Source organism: Paraphaeosphaeria sporulosa (genome assembly GCF_001642045.1).
Source record: "Paraphaeosphaeria sporulosa strain AP3s5-JAC2a unplaced genomic scaffold CC84scaffold_9, whole genome shotgun sequence".
Classification (NCBI taxonomy): domain Eukaryota; kingdom Fungi; phylum Ascomycota; class Dothideomycetes; order Pleosporales; family Didymosphaeriaceae; genus Paraphaeosphaeria; species Paraphaeosphaeria sporulosa.
Genome location: NW_017253368.1, coordinates 942,651 through 962,057, shown reverse-complemented (window position 1 = coordinate 962,057; position 19,407 = coordinate 942,651). Strand labels below are relative to the sequence as shown.

The 19,407-nt window shown below is 52.1% G+C and overlaps 11 protein-coding genes across 11 annotated transcripts; 5 read left to right on the top strand and 6 right to left on the bottom strand.

Annotated features, from left to right (window-relative positions):
* The first annotated feature begins 147 nt into the window (after window positions 1–147).
* CC84DRAFT_1167334 (DUF1593-domain-containing protein) lies at window positions 148–2,043 on the top strand. The gene is made up of 3 exons (XM_018179157.1): window positions 148–566; window positions 675–1,810; window positions 1,858–2,043. The coding sequence occupies exons 1-3, from the start codon at window positions 329–331 to the stop codon at window positions 1,942–1,944; spliced, it is 1,461 nt and encodes a 486-aa protein (XP_018032584.1). The 5' UTR covers window positions 148–328; the 3' UTR covers window positions 1,945–2,043.
* A 214-nt stretch (window positions 2,044–2,257) lies between these two features.
* CC84DRAFT_1007133 (uncharacterized protein) lies at window positions 2,258–2,808 on the bottom strand. Its single transcript, XM_018173342.1, has one exon. It carries the CDS (start codon window positions 2,750–2,752, stop codon window positions 2,417–2,419), a length of 336 nt encoding a protein of 111 aa, XP_018032583.1. The 5' UTR covers window positions 2,753–2,808; the 3' UTR covers window positions 2,258–2,416.
* A 178-nt stretch (window positions 2,809–2,986) lies between these two features.
* On the top strand, window positions 2,987–3,897 carry CC84DRAFT_1220569 (uncharacterized protein; the record flags this gene model as incomplete). Its single annotated transcript, XM_018183182.1, has 2 exons — window positions 2,987–3,202; window positions 3,295–3,897. 2 exons carry the CDS (start codon window positions 2,987–2,989, stop codon window positions 3,895–3,897), a joined length of 819 nt encoding a protein of 272 aa, XP_018032582.1.
* An 85-nt stretch (window positions 3,898–3,982) lies between these two features.
* Window positions 3,983–4,896, bottom strand: CC84DRAFT_1252817 (uncharacterized protein; the record flags this gene model as incomplete). The annotated part of the gene is made up of 2 exons (XM_018184365.1): window positions 3,983–4,392; window positions 4,555–4,896. The coding sequence occupies 2 exons, from the start codon at window positions 4,894–4,896 to the stop codon at window positions 4,237–4,239; spliced, it is 498 nt and encodes a 165-aa protein (XP_018032581.1). The 3' UTR covers window positions 3,983–4,236.
* Window positions 4,897–4,977: 81 nt separating this feature from the next.
* On the bottom strand, window positions 4,978–5,318 carry CC84DRAFT_1007125 (uncharacterized protein). The gene has a single exon (XM_018173341.1). The coding sequence runs from the start codon at window positions 5,260–5,262 to the stop codon at window positions 5,059–5,061; it is 204 nt and encodes a 67-aa protein (XP_018032580.1). The 5' UTR covers window positions 5,263–5,318; the 3' UTR covers window positions 4,978–5,058.
* An 849-nt stretch (window positions 5,319–6,167) lies between these two features.
* CC84DRAFT_1252815 (uncharacterized protein) lies at window positions 6,168–8,193 on the top strand (the record flags this gene model as incomplete). The annotated part of the gene is made up of 2 exons (XM_018184364.1): window positions 6,168–7,544; window positions 7,952–8,193. The coding sequence occupies exons 1-2, from the start codon at window positions 6,617–6,619 to the stop codon at window positions 8,191–8,193; spliced, it is 1,170 nt and encodes a 389-aa protein (XP_018032579.1). The 5' UTR covers window positions 6,168–6,616.
* Window positions 8,194–8,831: 638 nt separating this feature from the next.
* Window positions 8,832–9,014, bottom strand: CC84DRAFT_1045585 (uncharacterized protein; the record flags this gene model as incomplete). Its single annotated transcript, XM_018173411.1, has 1 exon — window positions 8,832–9,014. A coding segment is annotated over one exon (183 nt), but the record flags the coding sequence as incomplete, so codon positions are not given.
* Window positions 9,015–9,892: 878 nt separating this feature from the next.
* CC84DRAFT_1189503 (uncharacterized protein) lies at window positions 9,893–12,205 on the bottom strand (the record flags this gene model as incomplete). The annotated part of the gene is made up of 2 exons (XM_018181060.1): window positions 9,893–12,154; window positions 12,203–12,205. The coding sequence occupies 2 exons, from the start codon at window positions 12,203–12,205 to the stop codon at window positions 9,893–9,895; spliced, it is 2,265 nt and encodes a 754-aa protein (XP_018032577.1).
* A 3,052-nt stretch (window positions 12,206–15,257) lies between these two features.
* On the bottom strand, window positions 15,258–16,106 carry CC84DRAFT_1262206 (uncharacterized protein; the record flags this gene model as incomplete). The annotated part of the gene is made up of 2 exons (XM_018185133.1): window positions 15,258–15,636; window positions 15,686–16,106. Coding segments are annotated over 2 exons (712 nt in total), but the record flags the coding sequence as incomplete, so codon positions are not given.
* A 1,171-nt stretch (window positions 16,107–17,277) lies between these two features.
* CC84DRAFT_1167329 (uncharacterized protein) lies at window positions 17,278–18,087 on the top strand. The gene has a single exon (XM_018179156.1). It carries the CDS (start codon window positions 17,409–17,411, stop codon window positions 17,898–17,900), a length of 492 nt encoding a protein of 163 aa, XP_018032575.1. The 5' UTR covers window positions 17,278–17,408; the 3' UTR covers window positions 17,901–18,087.
* A 393-nt stretch (window positions 18,088–18,480) lies between these two features.
* CC84DRAFT_1220563 (uncharacterized protein) lies at window positions 18,481–18,954 on the top strand (the record flags this gene model as incomplete). The annotated part of the gene is made up of 1 exon (XM_018183181.1): window positions 18,481–18,954. One exon carries the CDS (start codon window positions 18,481–18,483, stop codon window positions 18,952–18,954), a length of 474 nt encoding a protein of 157 aa, XP_018032574.1.
* Window positions 18,955–19,407: the final 453 nt, after the last annotated feature.

Sequence of the window (19,407 nt, the reverse complement as noted above, 5' to 3'; positions counted from 1 at the left end):
TGCGGAAGTGTAGCCTATTGTCTCCAAGTGCTTAAAATTTCCTTTCTTGGCGATGCTCGCTCCGTTGAGATATGGAGTTGCGCCCCACCAATGCGGGGAAATGTGATGTCAAGCAAAACAGATCGGCAAGATATCTCAACGACATTCGCGGAGACCAACAATCCATCACCCTCTCGTCCAGCTTGAAGTCCGCTAGTCAAGGGTAGAATTACAACTTGACGAAAGAAAGTCCTCCCAATCGTGCTAGGACGCGCTGCCTAGCCATGGTTTATAATGGCATACATAGGCCGTCTTCCCACGTGCTTGCGGTTGAAGCATGAATGCAACGATGTTAGGACTTTCGACCGTGCTGTCTCAGGCACTTCTTTCCTTCGCCGGGCTTGCCTCATTAGGGGTGGGAGCTGCTACCCCATCGGAGCGTCAGTGTGAAAATGCCCGCTACGAAAACAAACACAGGGCATTCGTACTCACGGATATGTCCAATGAGCCCGACGATCAGATGAGCTTGGTGAGGCTCTTGACGTACTCAAACGAAATCGACATTCGAGGCATTGGCGTGGTTACAAGTAAGCAAGGGTTTGAAGCATCATAGCACCATTTCGTCCACACGTTGCACGCCTATGTCATTTATCCTTTGGTCGTATTCATGTTGATGCTGTTCTAACTGTTCTTAGGTGTATGGAAAAACTCCTCAATTGACGACGAGACAGTTCGGCTCGTCATCCACGCCTATGGCAATGTGACCGAATCTCTCGATGCCAACTCGCCGAAAGCCGCACCCTATCCCTCAGCATCAGAGCTCCTCTCGAAGGTGCACGTTGGCCATCCAGTTTACGGACTTGCCTCCCTGCAGCTCAATACCAGCGACGCAGCCCTCGCCCTCGTCAAAGCCGGAGACGAAGCATCGCCCACCGATCCCCTCTACGTCCAATGCTGGGGTGGCGCCGCCGTCCTCGCCGAAGCCCTCCACCTCGTCTCCTCAATCCGCTCCGCAAACGCTACGTCCGCCTTTGTGTCCAAGCTCCGCGTCTACTCCATCTCCGACCAAGACGACGCCGGCCCTTGGATCCGTCAGCACTTCCCCGCTCTCTCCTACATTGTCTCCCTCCATTCCTTCAGCGAGTACGGCCGCGCAACCTGGAACGGCATCTCAGGGGAACTCTTCCGCTTCTTCGACATCGGCGGCCCCGACTCCTCCCTCGTCACCAACGACTGGCTGCAGTCCCACATCCGGCTCGGCCCCCTCGGCGCACACTACCCGCGCTTCGACTTCATCATGGAGGGCGACACGCCAGCCTTCTTCCCGCTGATTCGGAATGGCCTGGGCGATCCGGAACACCCCGAGTGGGGCAGCTGGGGCGGCCGGTGGAAGGCATTGGATGCGAGCGGGAAGGTGAATGTGTTTACCGATGCGACGGACTGGGTTGTTGGCGCGAATGGGCAGACGTATCTTACGAGCTATGGCACCATTTGGAGGTGGAGGAGGGAGTATCAGTTCGACTTTGCGGCACGGATGCAGTGGACGCTTGGAAAAGCCTATGAAGAGACAAATCATGCGCCGGTGGCGATTGTGAATGGGTCCTGTGGACCCGAGGTGCTGCAAATGGCGTACAAGAAGAACAAGACAGTTTTATTGGATGCATCGGCGAGCTGGGATCCGGATGGTGATGAGCTAAGATGGAAGTGGTTTCACTATTTGGATGTGACGGAGAGGGTGGAGGGGAAGTCGCCGTTTCCGTCGAAGTTTGTCAGGGTTGAGGAACTGGGTGAAAATGGGGGCGTGGTTGCGGTTACGCCGCTGTATAACCATGTAAGTCTTGGTCTAAACTCTGCGTTGGGTGATGCTAATGTTACCAGACTATACATCTCATCTTACAGCTAGAAGATAATCGTGACATGGAACTCACTACGTACAGACGTATTATCTTGTACCCGACTGCATGATTCACGTTGTAGTCGCGTTCTGGTGGCTGAGAAGTTATTAGTTGCACTGGAAGGACACAGTGTGCACCCTTTTTTGTTTTTAATCCAGGACAACAGTTGCAATGTATCTATCTCGCGATGACTAACGTTAGTAGGTATCTGTGATTATCTCATTTATTTAGGAAATGCTTACAATCTCGACTCGGTGCTACATGGATAGTTTGGTTACAATTGGGCCACTGCAGCATTCACATATCTTTTACATGCATCACAACCCAATAGTAAAAGTGAAGGAATATAAAGACCTTGATATTTGTAGCTAACGAGCCGAACTCGGATGGAGGCCTACCAGACTGTTTGACAAAGAAGGGAAATGAATTAGCAGGCCAAACTTCCCAGAGGCCAGCTCCATGCCGATTCCTGCCCATGGATCAATCTAGACGGAGAGCAGCAAAAGCTACATCCAAGCCTTCTTCATTAATATCCTCCAACGTCAGCCCGAGCTTAGCCAGCCTAGACTCGTACTGCTCGGCCTCCTGCACGAACCACTTCTCGAAATCCACCATCTCGTCGGTACGAGTCCAGTCGTTATCAAAAGCATCCCGGAGAATGCGCACTGCCAGAAACAACTCGAGCCACAGGTGTCCGTGTTGCTCATGTGCAAGAGACAAAAACCGCGCCGCCCTCTTTTGAAGCCAGTAACGTTGGAAAGAGGTGCTGCAGCTCCCCAGCCAACAACACGGGCTGCAACCTGTGGGCTGGCCCAGCGCACGCGAGACGGATTCTCACCGGCATATCCCAACGATAGATACATGCTGCGGTGGCTCATGTGCGGTGCGAAAGTTGTATGTCCGGGGAGTCTTGGCGCATGCACGTATATGCAGGATGTCGGGAGGTTGGAGCTGGCCAGTGCCGGCGATTCAGGCGGCAGGTCCCGGGTGATGCGACGTCATCATTCTGGGAAAGCGCGATCGACAACCTGCCGTCTCGCATCAACGCGCCCCACCAAACAAACCACCATTGCTGCCCCGCGCTTTCCCCACAGAACCTACAGTCGCCAAACATGGCGCTCCCCCTCGGTATCTTCCTCGGCGGCGTAGTCGTCGCAATTCCGGTCGTGACCGGAGTCGCAGAAGGCGTCGAGCACCAGAAGAAGCAGAATGAAGAAGCTGCCAACGAGACGCGCATGACCAAATTCAATGCGCTCGTGTCATGCGACAGCAACGACGAGATTGCCGACGAAGTCGACCAGGGGATTCTGGTGATGCGGCACGGGAAGGTACGGCCACTCGCTCCTTCCAATCGGCGCCGGATGCGCTTTCCTCCCGCACAGTGTCGCAGGACCTCCCGCTAACCGCGCGCGCTTCGCAGGTCTGGGTTGTGCCCCGCGATAAAGATAACCCTAAGCCTGCGCCCGCGCCCAAGCTGGATCCTCCACTGCACGCGTTCGCCGGCTTCTACATCCAGTACCCGGACGAAGACCGCTTTCCGCCCGAGCGAGGCCTCGTGTCCACCATCCAGGACGACCCTCCCGTGCTCAACTGGATATACTGCGACCGCAAGACGTACGAGCTGAAGTATGGCAACCGCAGCGCCTCCATATCCGAGATTGTCGGCGAGTGGGACTGGACTGAGGACGAATCTGCGCTGATGCTGGACGGTTGGGAGGGCTTTGTCGCCATCGACGAGTGGGACGGCGCTGAAGAGGACAACACAACCGAGTGGGGGCGGGAAGGCTTGCGCTGGGCCCTGTATTACGACATCGACGACAACGGTCTCAAGGGCAGGAGGAAGGGTCGCGATATGTTTGAGATTACTCTTCAGAGGAAGCTGCAAAGCGACGAGGACCAGTTGAAGCAGTTGGAGGAGGCCAACAAGAAGATGCAGGTCAAGACGGCCGGAGACATGAAGACCCAATTCACAGCGCCCGCCAGAGAGCTGAGGAGGAAGAACGAGTGGGGTAGGAAAGACTGAGAAGTTTGTGCTAGGAATTGCTGTGTATGTGGCCTTTTTCCAAAATGCCTGGACCTAGCAGGGCGCAAACGTCGCTGCAAGATGGTATAAGGAGCACCGATACGAAGATTACCGAGGCATTAAAGCGCAATCAATCATGGGAAGAGACTACTTACTAAGAGAGGGTATCTATGAGTCCCATGTCAAGAGCAATCTGCTCAACGACCGACTACGTGGCGCAACCCTCGAGAAGACCCACAACCCAAGGAACTCCTCCAGTCTACCCCATGAGAGTCAATTTGGAACGCCGATACCCATCAATATTCCGTTTCAATAATGCTCGATCACCGGATAGAAACTTCATCTTCTCTTCCGAGCACAGTTCCCGCCTTCCAGCTCCGAATTCCCAGCTTGTTGTGGTGTAGCGTCGAAATCGCGACCAATCACGCCGATTCTGAGCCATGGTCCGCCGTTACGGTATCCGAGCTGGCGGACGAGGAGGGTGTGTAGCTCGCTCTACAGCCTTTAAATCTAGAAGTAGAAAATGTCTAGCTGAAAAACTCGTCTAATGTCGAAGACGACTCATATGTCGGAGGGCTATCGTCAGGATTGGATGATGAAGATGTTGTAGAATACGATTTCGGGCCGGAGGATGAGATTGGTGCAGGCGAACCATACCTTGGAGGCCCATCGCAGGAGCCGCATAATTGTGTTCTGGCGAACCAAGACACCAACAAGGCCAGCTTTTGTCTGGCGTTTGTGGCTCTCCTTGTGCATCTTGCGCCGCTTCTCAGCATCTTCAGCTGCGAAAGGATCGGCACAAGCTCCCCAAGGTTCCACAATACAGGTCACGAGGGCCGTTCGCGCTGGCTCATTCCTATTCCACCTCCTACATACGAGCTTCTCCGCCAATGACGAAAGTTCTGGGTGAAGATTCACAATGCTGGGAGCTCTCGCGCCCATGATCTTCAGGTCTCGCTTGGCACCGCGAGGGTATTCTGGGCAATGGTGAAGCAGCATGGTTTTCCTTTACCATTCCATCCCTCATAGCTGCCGTAATTCTTGATTTTCAACACTGTGCGCGGGTACGATGGAGGGTTCGGTGCGAACACATCGTGAAAGGTGAATTCAACACAGGCGCGGGTGGCGAGGATCGTGTGATAATGGTGAAGCGAATGAAAGTCACTTTACGAATTGTATGGATGAAGGAAATTGCTTTGAGCAGTCAGTGTCCGGAGGGAAGAAATGCTTAAGATGAGTTGCGAACTTCATGGCTGGTCTAGTATAGGGCCGAGCCATATCTGAGACCCTCAAGCGGCTGCCCTCCACACCTAGCAAAGGCTTAAAGCTATGTTTCGAACGTTGTTTTCCCACCTCGCGTGCCATTTACGGCTCTGGTTGCCAGAAAGCTTTACGGCCCTACCGTCTCAGGCACTTCTCCTGGTTCGTCAACTCTATGGCGTCCCATTCACAAAATGTTCTGTATCTTTAAATCCATTTGCTCATGCCATTGCGGGCGCTGCCCGATTCTTACCATGATGAACTGCTTCAACGAGAAACCGAGCAAACAATAACCAATTGGTGTCGGAAAAAGCAGACAAATATTACACTATGGTGCCGCATCATCCGACACGGTGCCCTACTTGTGGGCGGCTGCTGGCAACGTGCGATTCCCTGTACTGTTCTGTAGTCACAATCACATTCTGCCCACTACAAGCGCTCGTCTCCTGTCCAATGGGTGGTGTCCAGAGCTTGAGCAGGCGCACGTACAGGCATCTTGCGGTGATTTTAGGGTCTAGTCACTTACGTACGCCATGGCGGAAAGCAGTGGAGACATGCCTAGGGCCCCCTTCAGCTTCGAGTTGGTGTAGGGAATACATCTACCTCAAAATCGTAGCTAACACCACCACGATAGCATGTGTGCACTGAAACCTTGTGAGTGACAACGCCACACTCTACAATGTACGCAACGTAGCAGATGGACAGCGAGTTGTGCACAGCCCTCTTCCACTCTGAACGCATCGTCATGCCTGGTGGCTGTGAACATCCTTGGAACCGCAATGGACCCCTAGGCGCGCTTATCGATACGTTCGGTTCTCGGCTTTTTTAATCTTTCTTCCAGGCTTTGGCGTTTCGGGTGGCTGGAGCTGATTGGGTGCTTAGATTGTGGTGTGGTCGATTCCATGCATGGGGGCGGCACAGTCGCAGGCCCAGGGCAGCTGCGGTTCCGCAATGACGTCCATCGCCTTTAACATGGAATCGTTGATAGAAATCTCCCAATTCAAACTAAGTGGCCATTCTCTTCTAAGGGACTTTTTTTTCTTTTTTTTAAGTTGCATCACAGAAGCGGTCGAGCAGTGGCTGCAAACATCCGACCAAGGGCAAGTTGGCGAAACCTCTACGACCCCCTTGCAACAGGGAGCCAGGGGGTTGTTTGAATGTGGGTGTATGCTTGCATGAACTCAGAAGGCTGTGTCAGAAGCCTGGGTCTCCAGCCGCGCGCTCAACAGGCACCATTGCCTGAGACGTGGCTGAGGACGTTTGTGAATGCTGCGCAGCACGAAGCTTGGATGGCTGGGATTTGTCGCATGCAGTCTGGAACTTTTCTTGGAATCACCTGTATATAGAGGTCCAGAAGGGCTGCCCGTCGCACATTCAGGCCAACATAGAGCCAGCAATCCACCGCAATTTCAGCTACTCCCTCCCAGCGCAAGCAAGACCAGCTGTACTCTTGGACAGCATGACACCCCGCACCCGCACCTCTCCCCTCTGGGACCCTTCAACTGTCCTCAAGATCGACAGTATGGGCCGCTGCGCGGGCTGGGCCCACACCCGTGGACGCAACTGCGCGAACACCATCGCATTCCACAACCAGCAGAACGCAGAATACCTCCTGAAAACCATCAGCACCAAGGAGCCTGATCCGATCGCTCTCGAAGATGACCTCTACGACTTGGCAGGCTTCGTGCTGTGCAGGCGGTGGCACCAGGACCAGGCGGACGCAATGGTGGAGAAGTGGAGTGCGAGGATGGAGCGTTTTGCGACGGCTCGACGAGTGCTTAATGGCGGACGTCGAAGCCGGGGTTCTAGGACTTCGTCTTCTGGAACTTCAGAAGCAGCAACGCCATCGACCTCGCCGAGCTCGTCTGGGTCCGAGATTAGCGCGATGCAGTCATTGATGTCGCAGCACTTGGATCGCATTGCGCAGCTGGAAGCGATGATTGCTACACTTTCTGCTCGGGTTACTCCTTCCCAAGAAGCAACTGCTACCTCAGTCACCCCAGGTGAAGTCACGCCTCCGGTCCAAGTCACGCCTCCGGTCCAAGCCACGCCTCCAGTCCAAGTCACGCCTCCAGTCCAAGGCGCGCCTGCAACGTCAGCCCCAATCCCTGTACATCGCCGTATCCCTTCACAACCACGCCGGTCTTCACCTTCCGCTGCTCAGCCAGTGACCCAACGACCATGCGCCATCCCCCACGTCCGCCGGCGTGCCGTCGATGACGACTGCCCCATCTGCCACGATGCCTTCCTCGCGGACGAGGCGCTCGTATGGTGCAAGCGCGAGTGCGGACGCACAGTACACAAGACGTGCTTTGCGGGCTGGGAGAAGGTATCTCGGGATGAAGGCAAACCCGTGAAGTGTGGGATGTGCAGGGCGGCATGGGAAAGTGAGTGTGCATGTTAGTGATCCATTTGGCTAGATGAGGGTGCAGGGAATGGGACGAGGTGGAATGGGTACTGTATGACAGTGAGGGCGGTGGGTAGCTGGATTTCAGCACATGTATCACGTACCAATGTATTCCCCCGGATAGAATTTCTCCAACGAATCGACGAACTTCAACCATTTTCATATTGCATGCTAGCATTTGCTACGACTGTGGGAAGGCGAAACCACGCCTATGTGGAACGCCCGGGCTGCATTTTCTTATCTGCCGCTCGTTTCGGAGTATCATTCCAAGTAGACATAGACAGCAATGATGCACAACATAATGCAACGATAACATACGCATGTAAACCCCTCACAAATCCCCTCTATCTCCTCCTCCCTTGTTTTCTGCTCCATTTCCTTCTTCAGGATCTTCTCGATCTCCGGTCGAGTCAACGGCTCCTCAATCCCCAACGTCGCATCTACATGCAAAGCAGCCTGTTCCGGTATCTCTTTCCGCTGCTCCCCAACTAGACTACTCGCAAATTTTCGATCGCGCGGGATTTTCATGCCCCCATGTCTTCCCTGATGCTCGGATGGCTGCTTTGACAAGGTTTCCAGATTGGCATACGGGTTGGTCCGACAGCTCTTTGGCGACAGCGAGTCGGTAGTTGCCGAGCAGGGTCCTTTTGAATGATATTCAAGGAGTCACAAAGTAGGGATTGCCTTGTAGAACGCGCTCGTTGTTGACGCGTCTTACTGTCATTGATAACATAAATCAGCTGAGCGCAATCAAAAATCGCGAGGACTTTCTCAATGGCGTAGGCACTCCACAGAACGCCCTCGGTCGCTTCGATCGGATCAACAGGTTCTAGAGCGTACGCGATATCGATCGCCAATTCCATGGAATCTTTGAACGTTTTAAGATCATCCATTTTCACCCGAACCATCTCGGCTACTGCGCCATCCGCGCGTTCGAACATAATGCTGAAAAAGCCAGAGCAGAACTTTTTGGCGCTAAGTTCTTCAGAACTGTAAATAACACCCGCTAGAACTCCGTATATATCGAAGAGTCCCGGTAGAGCGATGGTACCCCGAACTGAGTACTGTGTCACGTTCAAGCGAATCCATCAGCACAAATTGCGATGCTGGATCCACTATATGTGTATCTGCATCGAAACTCCCCGCAAAGCTATATCGCGCCACTGTTTGATCCTTCCCCAGCTTCTTCATCGGAGGGGAATACATTTGCTGCACTCACCACTGAATTTAGGTTTACCTCTACCGCACTCGATGCCTTAGAGTCTGTGCCTCTCAAGCGGGGCATGAGAGACAATGTGGCTTCATGAAAAATAATGTAGTCGGAGAGCGTCCGGCCATCTTCTAGCTGTTCTTCGGCATAGATGACCCTCTGTTGCTCTGGTGGGATTCCGAGTTGACCGTGCACTTTCCATCTGATGTCGTCGATTGTATCAAATGGTTCGATATCAATGCAGAAGTCTGCGAATGAAGGTTGGTTGAACATTGTACGAATTTTCTGCGTGCGGGGTGACCTCACTGTCCTGGACGAGGGGAGGGGCTGTATGAATATCTTCATTTTCCGGCCATGGCAGACGTTGTAGATTAGACCGGCAAAATCGCGCGAGCTTCAAAGCTATGGTCAAATGATTATATGAAGGGACAGGCACACAACGCAAGTTAAGGCTGTTTGTCGTTCAGTTAAGCAGCGTGGCGTTTCTCTAAGCATGGGTCCGCATGTGGACTCGCGAGCGATACGATGAGAGCACAAAAACTAATCGCACTATTGCGATGATTTGGAACCACCTCCTTGTGAAGAACTTGAAGCCGGACGAAATGAATTCTTCCCGCTAAATGCAGCGCCGAAAGTTGTTCGAGAATCGATCATATCGTATCGACCTTATCGGAGATTTCACACGTGAACAACAAGCTATACATCCACCTGTAGCCATGTGAACACGAACAATCCGACATCTGGCCAGGGCTATGTCCTCGCAGTAGCCCAGGTCGGCCCAGCCTCAACTATCGAGACTCCAGACAGAACTCAACATCTAACCTTCGTGTTGGTACGAGATAGCCTCATCAGTCGAGTTGTCGCCATTGGCGGAGGCTGTGCAGGCCGCAGCCGCCGAGGTGGCCACCGCATCAGCCACAATCGCGACCACGACTACCAAAGCCAGCGAGGCCACATGCGAAACCGGTACGTGGACTAAGACCCTCAGAAAAAGCAGGCACACTAGTTAGGACTTGCTATTGAACAAGCTTTATCAGACTGTATACGGATGATATGTCTTGTCCAACGCACAAGTTCGCTGCATGTATCTTGACAGTCTATCAGCGACTTATAGCTCATCAATCGAGGTTCACCCAGCTCTCGCAGTCAAAGTCCATAGCGTCGAGCCATCTCATGAAATCACCATCGTTACCCGTCTGGAGAAATGGACTCGTGAAGCTCGGATCGCTAAGATTCTGAGTACTTGAGTCATCGGTAGTCAGGCGCACAGGTGGTGGATCCAATATTGTGTCGAGGATCTTCTTTAAGAACTTGCGTCCTCTAATGCAACTGTTGCTTCCGTTCGTAAAGGGCTTGACGGTTCCCAAGCATGCAACGAATACCGACAGGTCCTGTATCGTCCTCGACCGTGGGAGTGGATTGGCCAGTGCTGAAGCTGATGTAGGGTTTTGGTCCTGATGCAGGAGCTCCATCGCGATGATCGCCGCGGGTGGGATGCCATCCATGGTCAGTAGCTGGATGACATCGAGTTGAAAGTCGCGCAGGACATTGATGTGGTTCACGAGGAGCACCACAAAACTGAACATATCCTGGGCAATACTCAATAATTTGGAATTATCGGCGCCTATCTTCTTGATGAGTGTCCGCTGCAAAAGAAAATGGTGGTTCAGGCTGTCCAGACGGATATATGCCATATATATCAGCTCGATTGGTGGTCGCTTTAGCTCCAGGAAGGGTTGATCGTCAATGCGAAGAAATTCCGGTAGGCTGGCCTGAAGTTCGATTGCTCGTCGTTCGATATCGGCAGCGCGCCTGATAACCTCATCGTGTGGAAGATTCCCCAATGAAACCTCCAAGATCTCCTCAGCAAGGAGCGAGTTGGGCATGAACAAACGTGCAAAGGTGCTTCGCTGTATTCGTGCGCTTGAGTTCCAGCCTTCGTCATCCAGACTATGTAATGCAAGCTCGAGATCGGGGCCCTCTGACATGAGTTGTTCGTCAGTTAGGTCGAGGGGAGACTGTAGCATGCAATAGCTTCGAGTGAGTCGTGGAGGCCGCCCGTTGTATATTGCCGAGTATTTGTCGTTCTCGTAAGCACATACAAAGAGTCGTTTGCGTAACTCTGCGATAAAGAAGGGAGTATTATCGTCCACCTTGATCTCCTGGTGTAGATTGAAGAATATCATAGCAGTTGCGAGGATGCCAGATCTTTTCCAGTTCTCGAAAGATCCTCTGCTACGCAGTGAGCAATAGAGGCCAGCGTTCTCGTACAAGAACCACAAGTAAAGATCGTTCACAATTGCGAAGTCTTCGCAGAATCCAATGCAAATCTCTGACGCGTTGTGCGTCCTCAATATGATGGCAGCTCGGTCCTCAAGACATGCCTTATCCGAAACGAAAATCGGATCGGCGTCAGATAAGCTCTGACACAACAATGCGACTAATGTCACTATCATGCCCACGATCTCCCATCGGAGGTTTTCGCCCGTGACTGCGCTACAGAACTCACGAGGGCTCGTATGCCTATGCAGTAGCCGCGATACTGGCTTCATCGTATTTTCCCATATTCGTGCCGACATTCGTTGAAGCTCTTTAGGATTTTGGTCCCTCAGGGTTTTACCCCAGACTGACCACACGCCTGAAGTAAAAATTTTGATCATTGGTTCGACTAGGACGATGCCTCTACCAAAAGAGAACCATTTGTCAAGGTAACGTTGCAAGATCGATGGATCTTTGAGAAGTGTCAGCACAGCCGCGCCTCTCTCAATGTAAAGAGGTGATATGACTGTTGAAGCATTAGGATCCTCTGCATTCGGTCGCTGAATTCCAATGCTCAGCTCGTACTCATCGAGAATAGCGGTATGATGGACGAAGCCTGCTGCTGGAAGCTTGTTCAAGGAGTCACCTCTGACGTGCGCCTCAGGGAGGGGTCGACGGAGTTCGTCGATTGTTAAGCGGGGATGGGCGGGCAGACTGGTTGCTCGTGCTGTCCGTGACAACGCGGCTGGCGGGTTCACCACGTAAGATGGCTGCGAGTTTATGGCGCTTTCTGTCTGAGATGTCGTAGTCAGAGGGTGGACAACAGGCGTAGGAGCACCCCACTCTGTCGACTGCAAGGGGATGGAAGGGCTTCTGGGATCACTCTCAGTTGACGGTGTAGGAAGACTAGTACGCTTGGTAAGTGGTGCCGGGTGATAGACACATTGATGTGCTTTGTTCCGTCGAGCACAGCGCCCACACGTCGGCATCATATGATCGCAGCGTAGTTTGCCTCGCCGACACGGCTCACAGGACTGTAATTTGCCATTCCGTCTGTAGTTCGTGTTAAGGGTCCGATCCCGGTGGCCCGCATGGAACCGTGCCGGAAATATGTTTCCAGTCTGCATGTAATCAGTGATGTACTTGGGGGTCGCACGTAGTCAACGAACCATGTCGAGTTAGGACAAGCTCGTCTCGAGGTAGCTCCAAGTTGATGCACAATGGCCCAGGGTAATTGTTGACGGCTTCCAGTATAGTCCACTTCCTAGATCAGTACGCATCCCAGGATACGTATTCTTAGCTTGTTTCAAAGATGAAGTCGTAATCCCTTGCATGCGTAGTTCGTTGCTGCCTAGCACATCAGCAATGGATGCTCACCGACTCGTAAGCGGGCTCCGAAGCCGATTAGGGCTCTCTGCTAATGGTTGCAAATTGTTCAAAGTGAAATCCGATGCGTTGCGCCAACGCCGTAGGTCGGTCGCGTGGTCTGCATAAGTATGTTGACGATACGGAGTTTGAACGCCGTTGACACGATGCGGAGCTTGGGCTGGAACGCTGCTGACTCATGCAGGTGCGGAATTCGCTTATCGCTACGCTGTCCTATCGTCTTCCCTCTCCTCCCGGCTATTCCGCATTCCGGTATTCTATTCCGGCGTGAATGCGGTGTTCGCCCTTTTCTCGCGCCTTTGCCTATTCTGGTCGAGTTATCTCATGGTCGCGACAATGCATGGTCATGTTGCCCTTGCACTCTAAGTCGCCGGACCCCAAGCTCTTGGCGACACTCTGCAGTTAGTGAGGTGGCTCCCATAGTGGGAACGTGAAGTACGGCATTACAAATGCTAGCCTGCATCGGTGAAAGCCGGGGACCAAGGCAGCAACTTTTGTACCCTGCCGACGTGGACAGTCGTCGCAATGCTTAACGCACGTTGAATCCCGCTTGTCAGATAATTCTATTATAAAGTTCCGGTATCCTACCCTCCTCAGGCATCCGTCATCCCAACACACCGTTCAACCCTCACCCAACTCGGGCAAAACTTCTCCCATACACTTTGAATCACCTCGTCCCGTCAGAGTCTATCCATCCATCAAAACCATCTTAGGCGTCACTGTACCTTTGCAATGCCTTCCAACGGTAACAGCAGCAACAACAACGCCAACTATGGCACTGTTCACTCCGAGAAAGCGAAGCCCTCAGTCTACTCGGCTCGAAATTCGAGCGAGTCTACCGCTTCAACAGATGCTCTGCTACGCAAAGAGGCAAAAACAACATCGGAAGATAAGAAGCTCCTCGCCGAAAAAGCATTCTTGAGTGGTGAGTAGCATGAGTCCCTTCACGGAGAAGTGAGTCAATGACACTGTGAAGCTGCATTCAGAAACACATTCAAAATGTCGGTTTAGAGTACTATGACGCACATATTCTCGAATACATCGAGTTGGCGCAACAGAATGTTTTCAGAGTCTTTGTTTTGATCATGCTTCCAAGACAATCACGCCTGCGAACTGGTCTATTGTTCCTTGGAATCACCAATACACGACGCAAAAGGAGAAGAAGAAGGGGTAGCATCAATGGGAATGCTAGATACTGGTGGAGACAGTCAGTTTGGTCAAACATATGACGACTGACACATTCTCTCTGCCTTCGTATATATGAAGCGAGTTGTAGGTAGCTCTGGCTTAAAAGTACAAATTCACGCTATCAGTGAATCTCTTTCTACCAAGGTACTATTCGTTGTCAGTCTTAGAGCCCAATAATCACGAATACATTTGGCGCCGCTATCAGCCAATACTCTCTTAGCCTAGAGTCAAATCTGCCTGCACAGGGCCTTGGCCCGCATATGCGTTGACCATTATGACCCACTACAGATATTCGTACATTTCTCGCGCAGATTATATATAAGTTGGACTGTCCATGTGACTACATGATCAACCCAGATGTCACGTGTATGCTGAGGTGAAAATCTACCGGTCGAGTCCAATGGCGTTCAACTCGCCGAAAGTTCAATAAAATATGTGACAGAAATCGAATACCAGGATCAGTTTCCTTATAACTGAACTATTACAAGAAGTCTATGCTCATCTCTCTCTCCCTTTATAAATGTTATAGACGCTCACTCGCGCTAGCATATCCACCATCTTTCTCGCACACTCAAGGGTTATGAAGATATAACGGCTCGTTTGACTCCAGAGCAGTGATTGCAAAGAACAGTGGAGCTAACTCCATCTTGGGACAAGAATCAAGTCGAACTATCCAATCTAGAAGGCCTTCCTAACATCCTCGCAGCTCTTGGGACGACTCGCCAGTTTATAATGTACAACTTCACCGAAAGGGTGTCGTCCGTCTTTTTAGTCTTCCCCAAGATATACGAAGCAAGATCGCGGAAACCTCCTTCGGTCCGAGAACGACATGACCTAGAACGAAAAATCTCACATGGAACGACCGCTCCGTACTCTTCTGCCACCTACCTTCAGGGAGCTTGATTACGTCTGGACACCATCTCGGCACTTGCTGTCCCTTGGTGGCAAGGATGAACCGATGAGCAACGTCCTGAGCCAAGTCTGTCGGCTTCTGCGAGAAGAGACGCAACATCCTAAGAGAGTCGACACGCTGCACTTCAGAATCTAGGATCTCTGTGATCTCATCTCGTTAAGGGGACGCTTTTCCAGATGAGGCACTTGCACACTTCGGGGTTGTCTATATCCATGGACACTTACTCATGGACAACAGATCAAGTGGATGCCAAAGATGAAGTTAGCGAAGAGATTAGGACTCAGAAGTGGCTAGAGCAGTAACTTGATGCTTCTCAGATCCGTTGGTCGGATAACGTAAATTAGTATGCCCACGGGGATTGGGTGCATCTTTGGTGGTCTGGCCTGGAACGGCTTTTCATCCACAATTATAAAGAGACGTTCTTTTGATGGCCTCCCACTTGGAATATGGAGTAAAATTCGCGGGGCCTTAGGCACACACTGGGTTCCAAGCGGTCCGGGGGTGTCCCCTCATTAGCACCGGCGTCCGACCTCCAACTCAAGCTGTGGACCTTTTCGCGGTATGTCAGGAAATGGATTTATCGAGTACTTCACGCTCACAGCTCTCATAACTTCTCGGTCGTCAGCTATGTCGCACACGATAATGACACGTTGAAAAGGAATACCGGCTTTGTATGGATATGTCAGAATTATAAGAGGATTCTTCACGTAAACAGCGCTTAGCAAATGTTCGCTATTCATCGTATGCACTCGTCTTATTATTGCGTCCCTGTGACTGAACTTTGCACAATGGTCGCAATGCCCGCCTGTTGCCCGGCCATCCGATTCAGACCTCCTTGCTAAGGATTCCTTCTTGGGCTAAGTCATCACCAACCTCGAGACGTTCACTCCTTCTATACGACCTACCCCAAGATTCGCCGTTCGGTGAATCACAAGTAGGCATATTCCTGGCCTCCCCCATGATGATGTCTTCTGTAAACAGCTTATGTTCTTCGGTCGGGTCCGCATGGATCGTCAAAAGTCTCGTCGCGCAGCTTGAGTCTGAGCCTCGGGGAACGTACCGCCACACGCGAGAGGTTGGAGCTAAACGGTTCTGTTCGGCAAGGCAGAAGTGCATCTGGCTAACTTTTCAGCGACGTAGAGCCCACGTAGACCTGACCACTTACTTCACGGCTTGAAGAGCTAGTGCTCACTCCGTGGTCGTCCCACTTCACCAATCCAGCGTTCGCATTATATGCACTCAAGAGAAAGTCCAAGTTAAGCACGATAAGCAAGACCAGCAGCGTGTAGCCAGTGAAACTGAGGATGTTGGTCCAGCTCCATCCCTGCTCGAATTCCTCCCCGCTCTCATGGTTGTCAACATGCTCATAGTCCTCCGGCTCTGATTCTTCGGCGGTGTGCTCTGTAGTAGCGTCTTCTGGTATGCGTGGCAGGAGTGGCGCTTTTGAGCAATGGTTTCTACACGATGCCCGTCTTTTCTGGCAGTCTTCGCCCGTGCGTCGATTTAGCTTGGTCGGAGTGCGGAAGTAAGTGAGAAATGAGGCACGTGGAAGAGCGTCCACAGCGTTCGAGCGGCCGGTTGACATGTTAGGCTAATCCTTCGGGCTTTGTGTTGTTGCCGATATTCAATGCGCGTCTGTTAAGAAGTACTCCGATGTGATGCTCAAGGATGAAGTGCGCCTTTAAGTTGCGTACGAGGTGTTTGCGTGCAATGACGGTGCCGTGTGGGAAGATGGTCACACATGATGTACATATATTTTCCAGAGGTCGAATGCGCCTGCTTGCAAGCTGTTGAAAACGGAGTTGCGAGGGATGGATGCGGGATCTGGTGGTTTGCGGAAGGAAATGGTCAAAGGAATGGGCGGTGCAATATCAGGAATGTGCACAAGCGTGGTTTAGGTAGGTGCGACGATAATGAACAAATTCTTTTGCACAAAGGTAGTCATTTTAAGTGTCTGAGGTTGCAAAAAGCAGCGCTTGAGATCAAGGAACTGGGAAGGTGAAGTCAAAGAGGATAGACATCGTGTCCGACGCCAATGTATGTTATGCATAGAATCGAGCAGGCGTTCGTAATTCGCGAGAAAGTAATGTACCAGTCTCCGACAAGATTGATTCCGAGCCAAAAGAGGTAATGAGAGAGTGCCCTGATCAAAGGCCATAATAAAATCGATCATCCCTTGTTTGAGATGTGGCCGGTAATTCCAAGTTCTGAAGAGGGTCGTGCACCCTCTCTGTTGACCGATAATTCACGACTTTGACAGCAGTGCGATCGCCACGCAATGCTCCGATGCTAGTAAATAAATATAAAATCTGTATCTTGCATACAGATGCGCGTACTCCGATCCAAATTGTCACGCAAGTACACGGAAACTTCGCACTCGCTTGAGCGCATCTCTAACCTGATTCGAAGGCGCGATTCAGCCAAGCGCATCTTCTGCCTCAGCACAGCCCTGCGCCACGCCGAAGAGCCTAACCAATCCAAGCAGCACATAGGCGTACGTCACGACTTTTACGGCCGCAGCATTGCCTCCAATAGAGCAACTACAACTGCATTTGCACACCGGTGCAAGCACTCCCACACTAAATCCGCATCGCATCTACATCACATCTTGCATCGCTCTCTAAAACTGCCTCCGAGAAACTAGTTTGGAAGCGCAACCATTAAGCGAATGCGACCGTAGGCTTACCCAGGCTCGACTTTCCTGATTAGGCTCTACGCGACGCCCTGAACCATTTCTGCCCTCACGAGGCTATATATAAAGGTGAGTGCACAACATCTGGACTGCAGCGCCATCGGCCGTTCCAAATCAATCCTCTTCTCCACTCCTACTTGGACAGGTGTTTGAATAAATTACTCCGCCTCAAAGCGAAGACCTTATATTGAGCATCATGTGCTGCAGGAAGAACCAACCACGCTACGTCTCCTACCAATCTCGTCAACGAGGCTGCTGCTCTTCCCAGCGCCAGCGACAAGTCCATCAAATCACTCCGTACTACAGTCCCCTTGGTGGTGCCGTACCCATCGAGCCCCAAGCATACGCGCCGATAGCCGTCAACGCGCCCTACCCAGAACTCCAATCCGGATTCGACTTTCCCCACGTGCGAGGACCTTTCAGCATGGCTGCAGCACTTATCCTAGGCCTGAGTCTCGGTGCGCAGAAGATCCAGGAGAAGCGCGAGAAGAAGAAGGAGAAAAAGGCCTTGATGGAGTTTGCGAATGAGCAGCGAGAGGCGAAGTTGAGGAAGGATCGGTCGTCGAGGAAGAGCGAGGAGGCTAGGAGCGAGGAAAGGAGGAGAAGCGAGAGTCTTGAGCGGGATGAAGTGCCGCCGCCAAGTTACGAGGATGCTGTAGGGGAGAGCGCGTACCAGAGGGGGCGATAGGAGGCACTGGGCGATTGTGAATGAGAGACGGACGGATTATGAACTTAGGGAAGAGCTGCGACGAAAAGAATGGGATGTCTAGGACGCGTCTTCTTCATTGCAAATTCTTTCTGCATTTCGAATGTTTGCATTCATCTATCTACGAAGTCTTGGCGACCAAGGTGTTTTATCTTTTCCTGAGTACCGAACAGCCCACATTCGAATACTGCAATCCTGTTAGTTTATATCGTTCCTTGCATTGCAGCTGGTTGATTCCACCTCGGATTATCAGCAATGATCCCGCCCCGCAACAAGGACATCCCCGCTTCAACCCCAACAACGTCATTCCACCATCCCCAAATCTCATAAGCCCGCGCAACAAACTTGCAAAAGCCCGGCGATAACAGCAGCCCCTCCGACGGCCGCGAAGATCGCGAGGCAAACCACCAGCTATCTACTTATTCTACCATGCGCAGCCCAATTCGCAACCAGTGTTCGCCCAATTCCCAACAACAATCCCTATTGCATGCTATCTAGGTTCATCACATAGCACAGATATCCACTGCACAACGTTTCCACGAAAAAACATTTCATATCCAGAATGAGTTACTACCGCGACGACCCATACTCCCGCCATCCACCTACCCATGCGCAGCACACCACAACACACACGTCCTACCCCGACACCCCGTCCTCAAACTATTTCGCTCGCCTCTCTGAAAAAGCTGCGCCGGCCGGGACAATCCATCTCAACAGCTACGACACCTCTCCTTGCGACTATCGCTCTACGTCGGACCGTCGCACGTCCGCTTATCGCACCTCGGGCTGCCTTCAGCCGGTGTACTACGCGCGATCTCCGGAGAGGGTGGTTAGGGAGGTGAGGGAGGTGCGGGAACCCGAGCGATATGTGGATAGGGAGCCGGTGAGGGTAGAGCGGGTGGAGAGGGTTGTCCGGGAAAGGGAGGGAGGCACGGGGAAAGAGGCGGGACATAGGCGCGACGGTAGGGAGAGGGAGGATAGGGGCATTGTAGGGAAGGGCGCGGGCGCGATTTGGAAGGCACTTGGGGGGCGGTAAGTGGGCGGGATGAGCCGGTACGGAAAAGGCAGCGTGTGAGACTGATTTGTTTGTTGTTGTATGTTGTGACCGGCGAATTGGTACAATTTATGCAGCACTCCACCCACACTTGCCCCGCACTTGGCCACCACTCTACTTGTTGGCTGGGAAGGAAACGAGGAATGGGGGGCTTCACGTCCTGCGTGACTTTGTTACGTGCTAGGTTACGTGCTAGGTTACTTGTATGTTGATATGTGGTGCGATCTACGACAGGATACTAGGGCTGGATATGGTTAGAGGTCTTCAACGTTTACCTCTGAGGAGACTTCACTCAGCTGACATTCGTGTATGCATGGGCGCGCGCTGTGAAAGTTCGCGTAGCAGTACTCGCTGCTCAGGAAGCGGGGTACAAGTGGTAAGAACCACGACATAAGCTAACGATAACATTCTACGTTACACAGTGATTCGGATCCT

Coding starts and splice junctions, on each gene's coding strand:
- CC84DRAFT_1167334 (XM_018179157.1), top strand. CDS start 329: ATGTTAGGACTTTCGACCGTGCTGTCTCAGGCACTTCTTTCCTTCGCC. Junction 567..674: donor AGGCATTGGCGTGGTTACAA/GTAAGCAAGGGT, acceptor AACTGTTCTTAG/GTGTATGGAAAAACTCCTCA. Junction 1,811..1,857: donor TTACGCCGCTGTATAACCAT/GTAAGTCTTGGT, acceptor TAATGTTACCAG/ACTATACATCTCATCTTACA.
- CC84DRAFT_1007133 (XM_018173342.1), bottom strand. CDS start 2,752: ATGAGCCACCGCAGCATGTATCTATCGTTGGGATATGCCGGTGAGAAT.
- CC84DRAFT_1007125 (XM_018173341.1), bottom strand. CDS start 5,262: ATGGCACGCGAGGTGGGAAAACAACGTTCGAAACATAGCTTTAAGCCT.
- CC84DRAFT_1167329 (XM_018179156.1), top strand. CDS start 17,409: ATGTGCTGCAGGAAGAACCAACCACGCTACGTCTCCTACCAATCTCGT.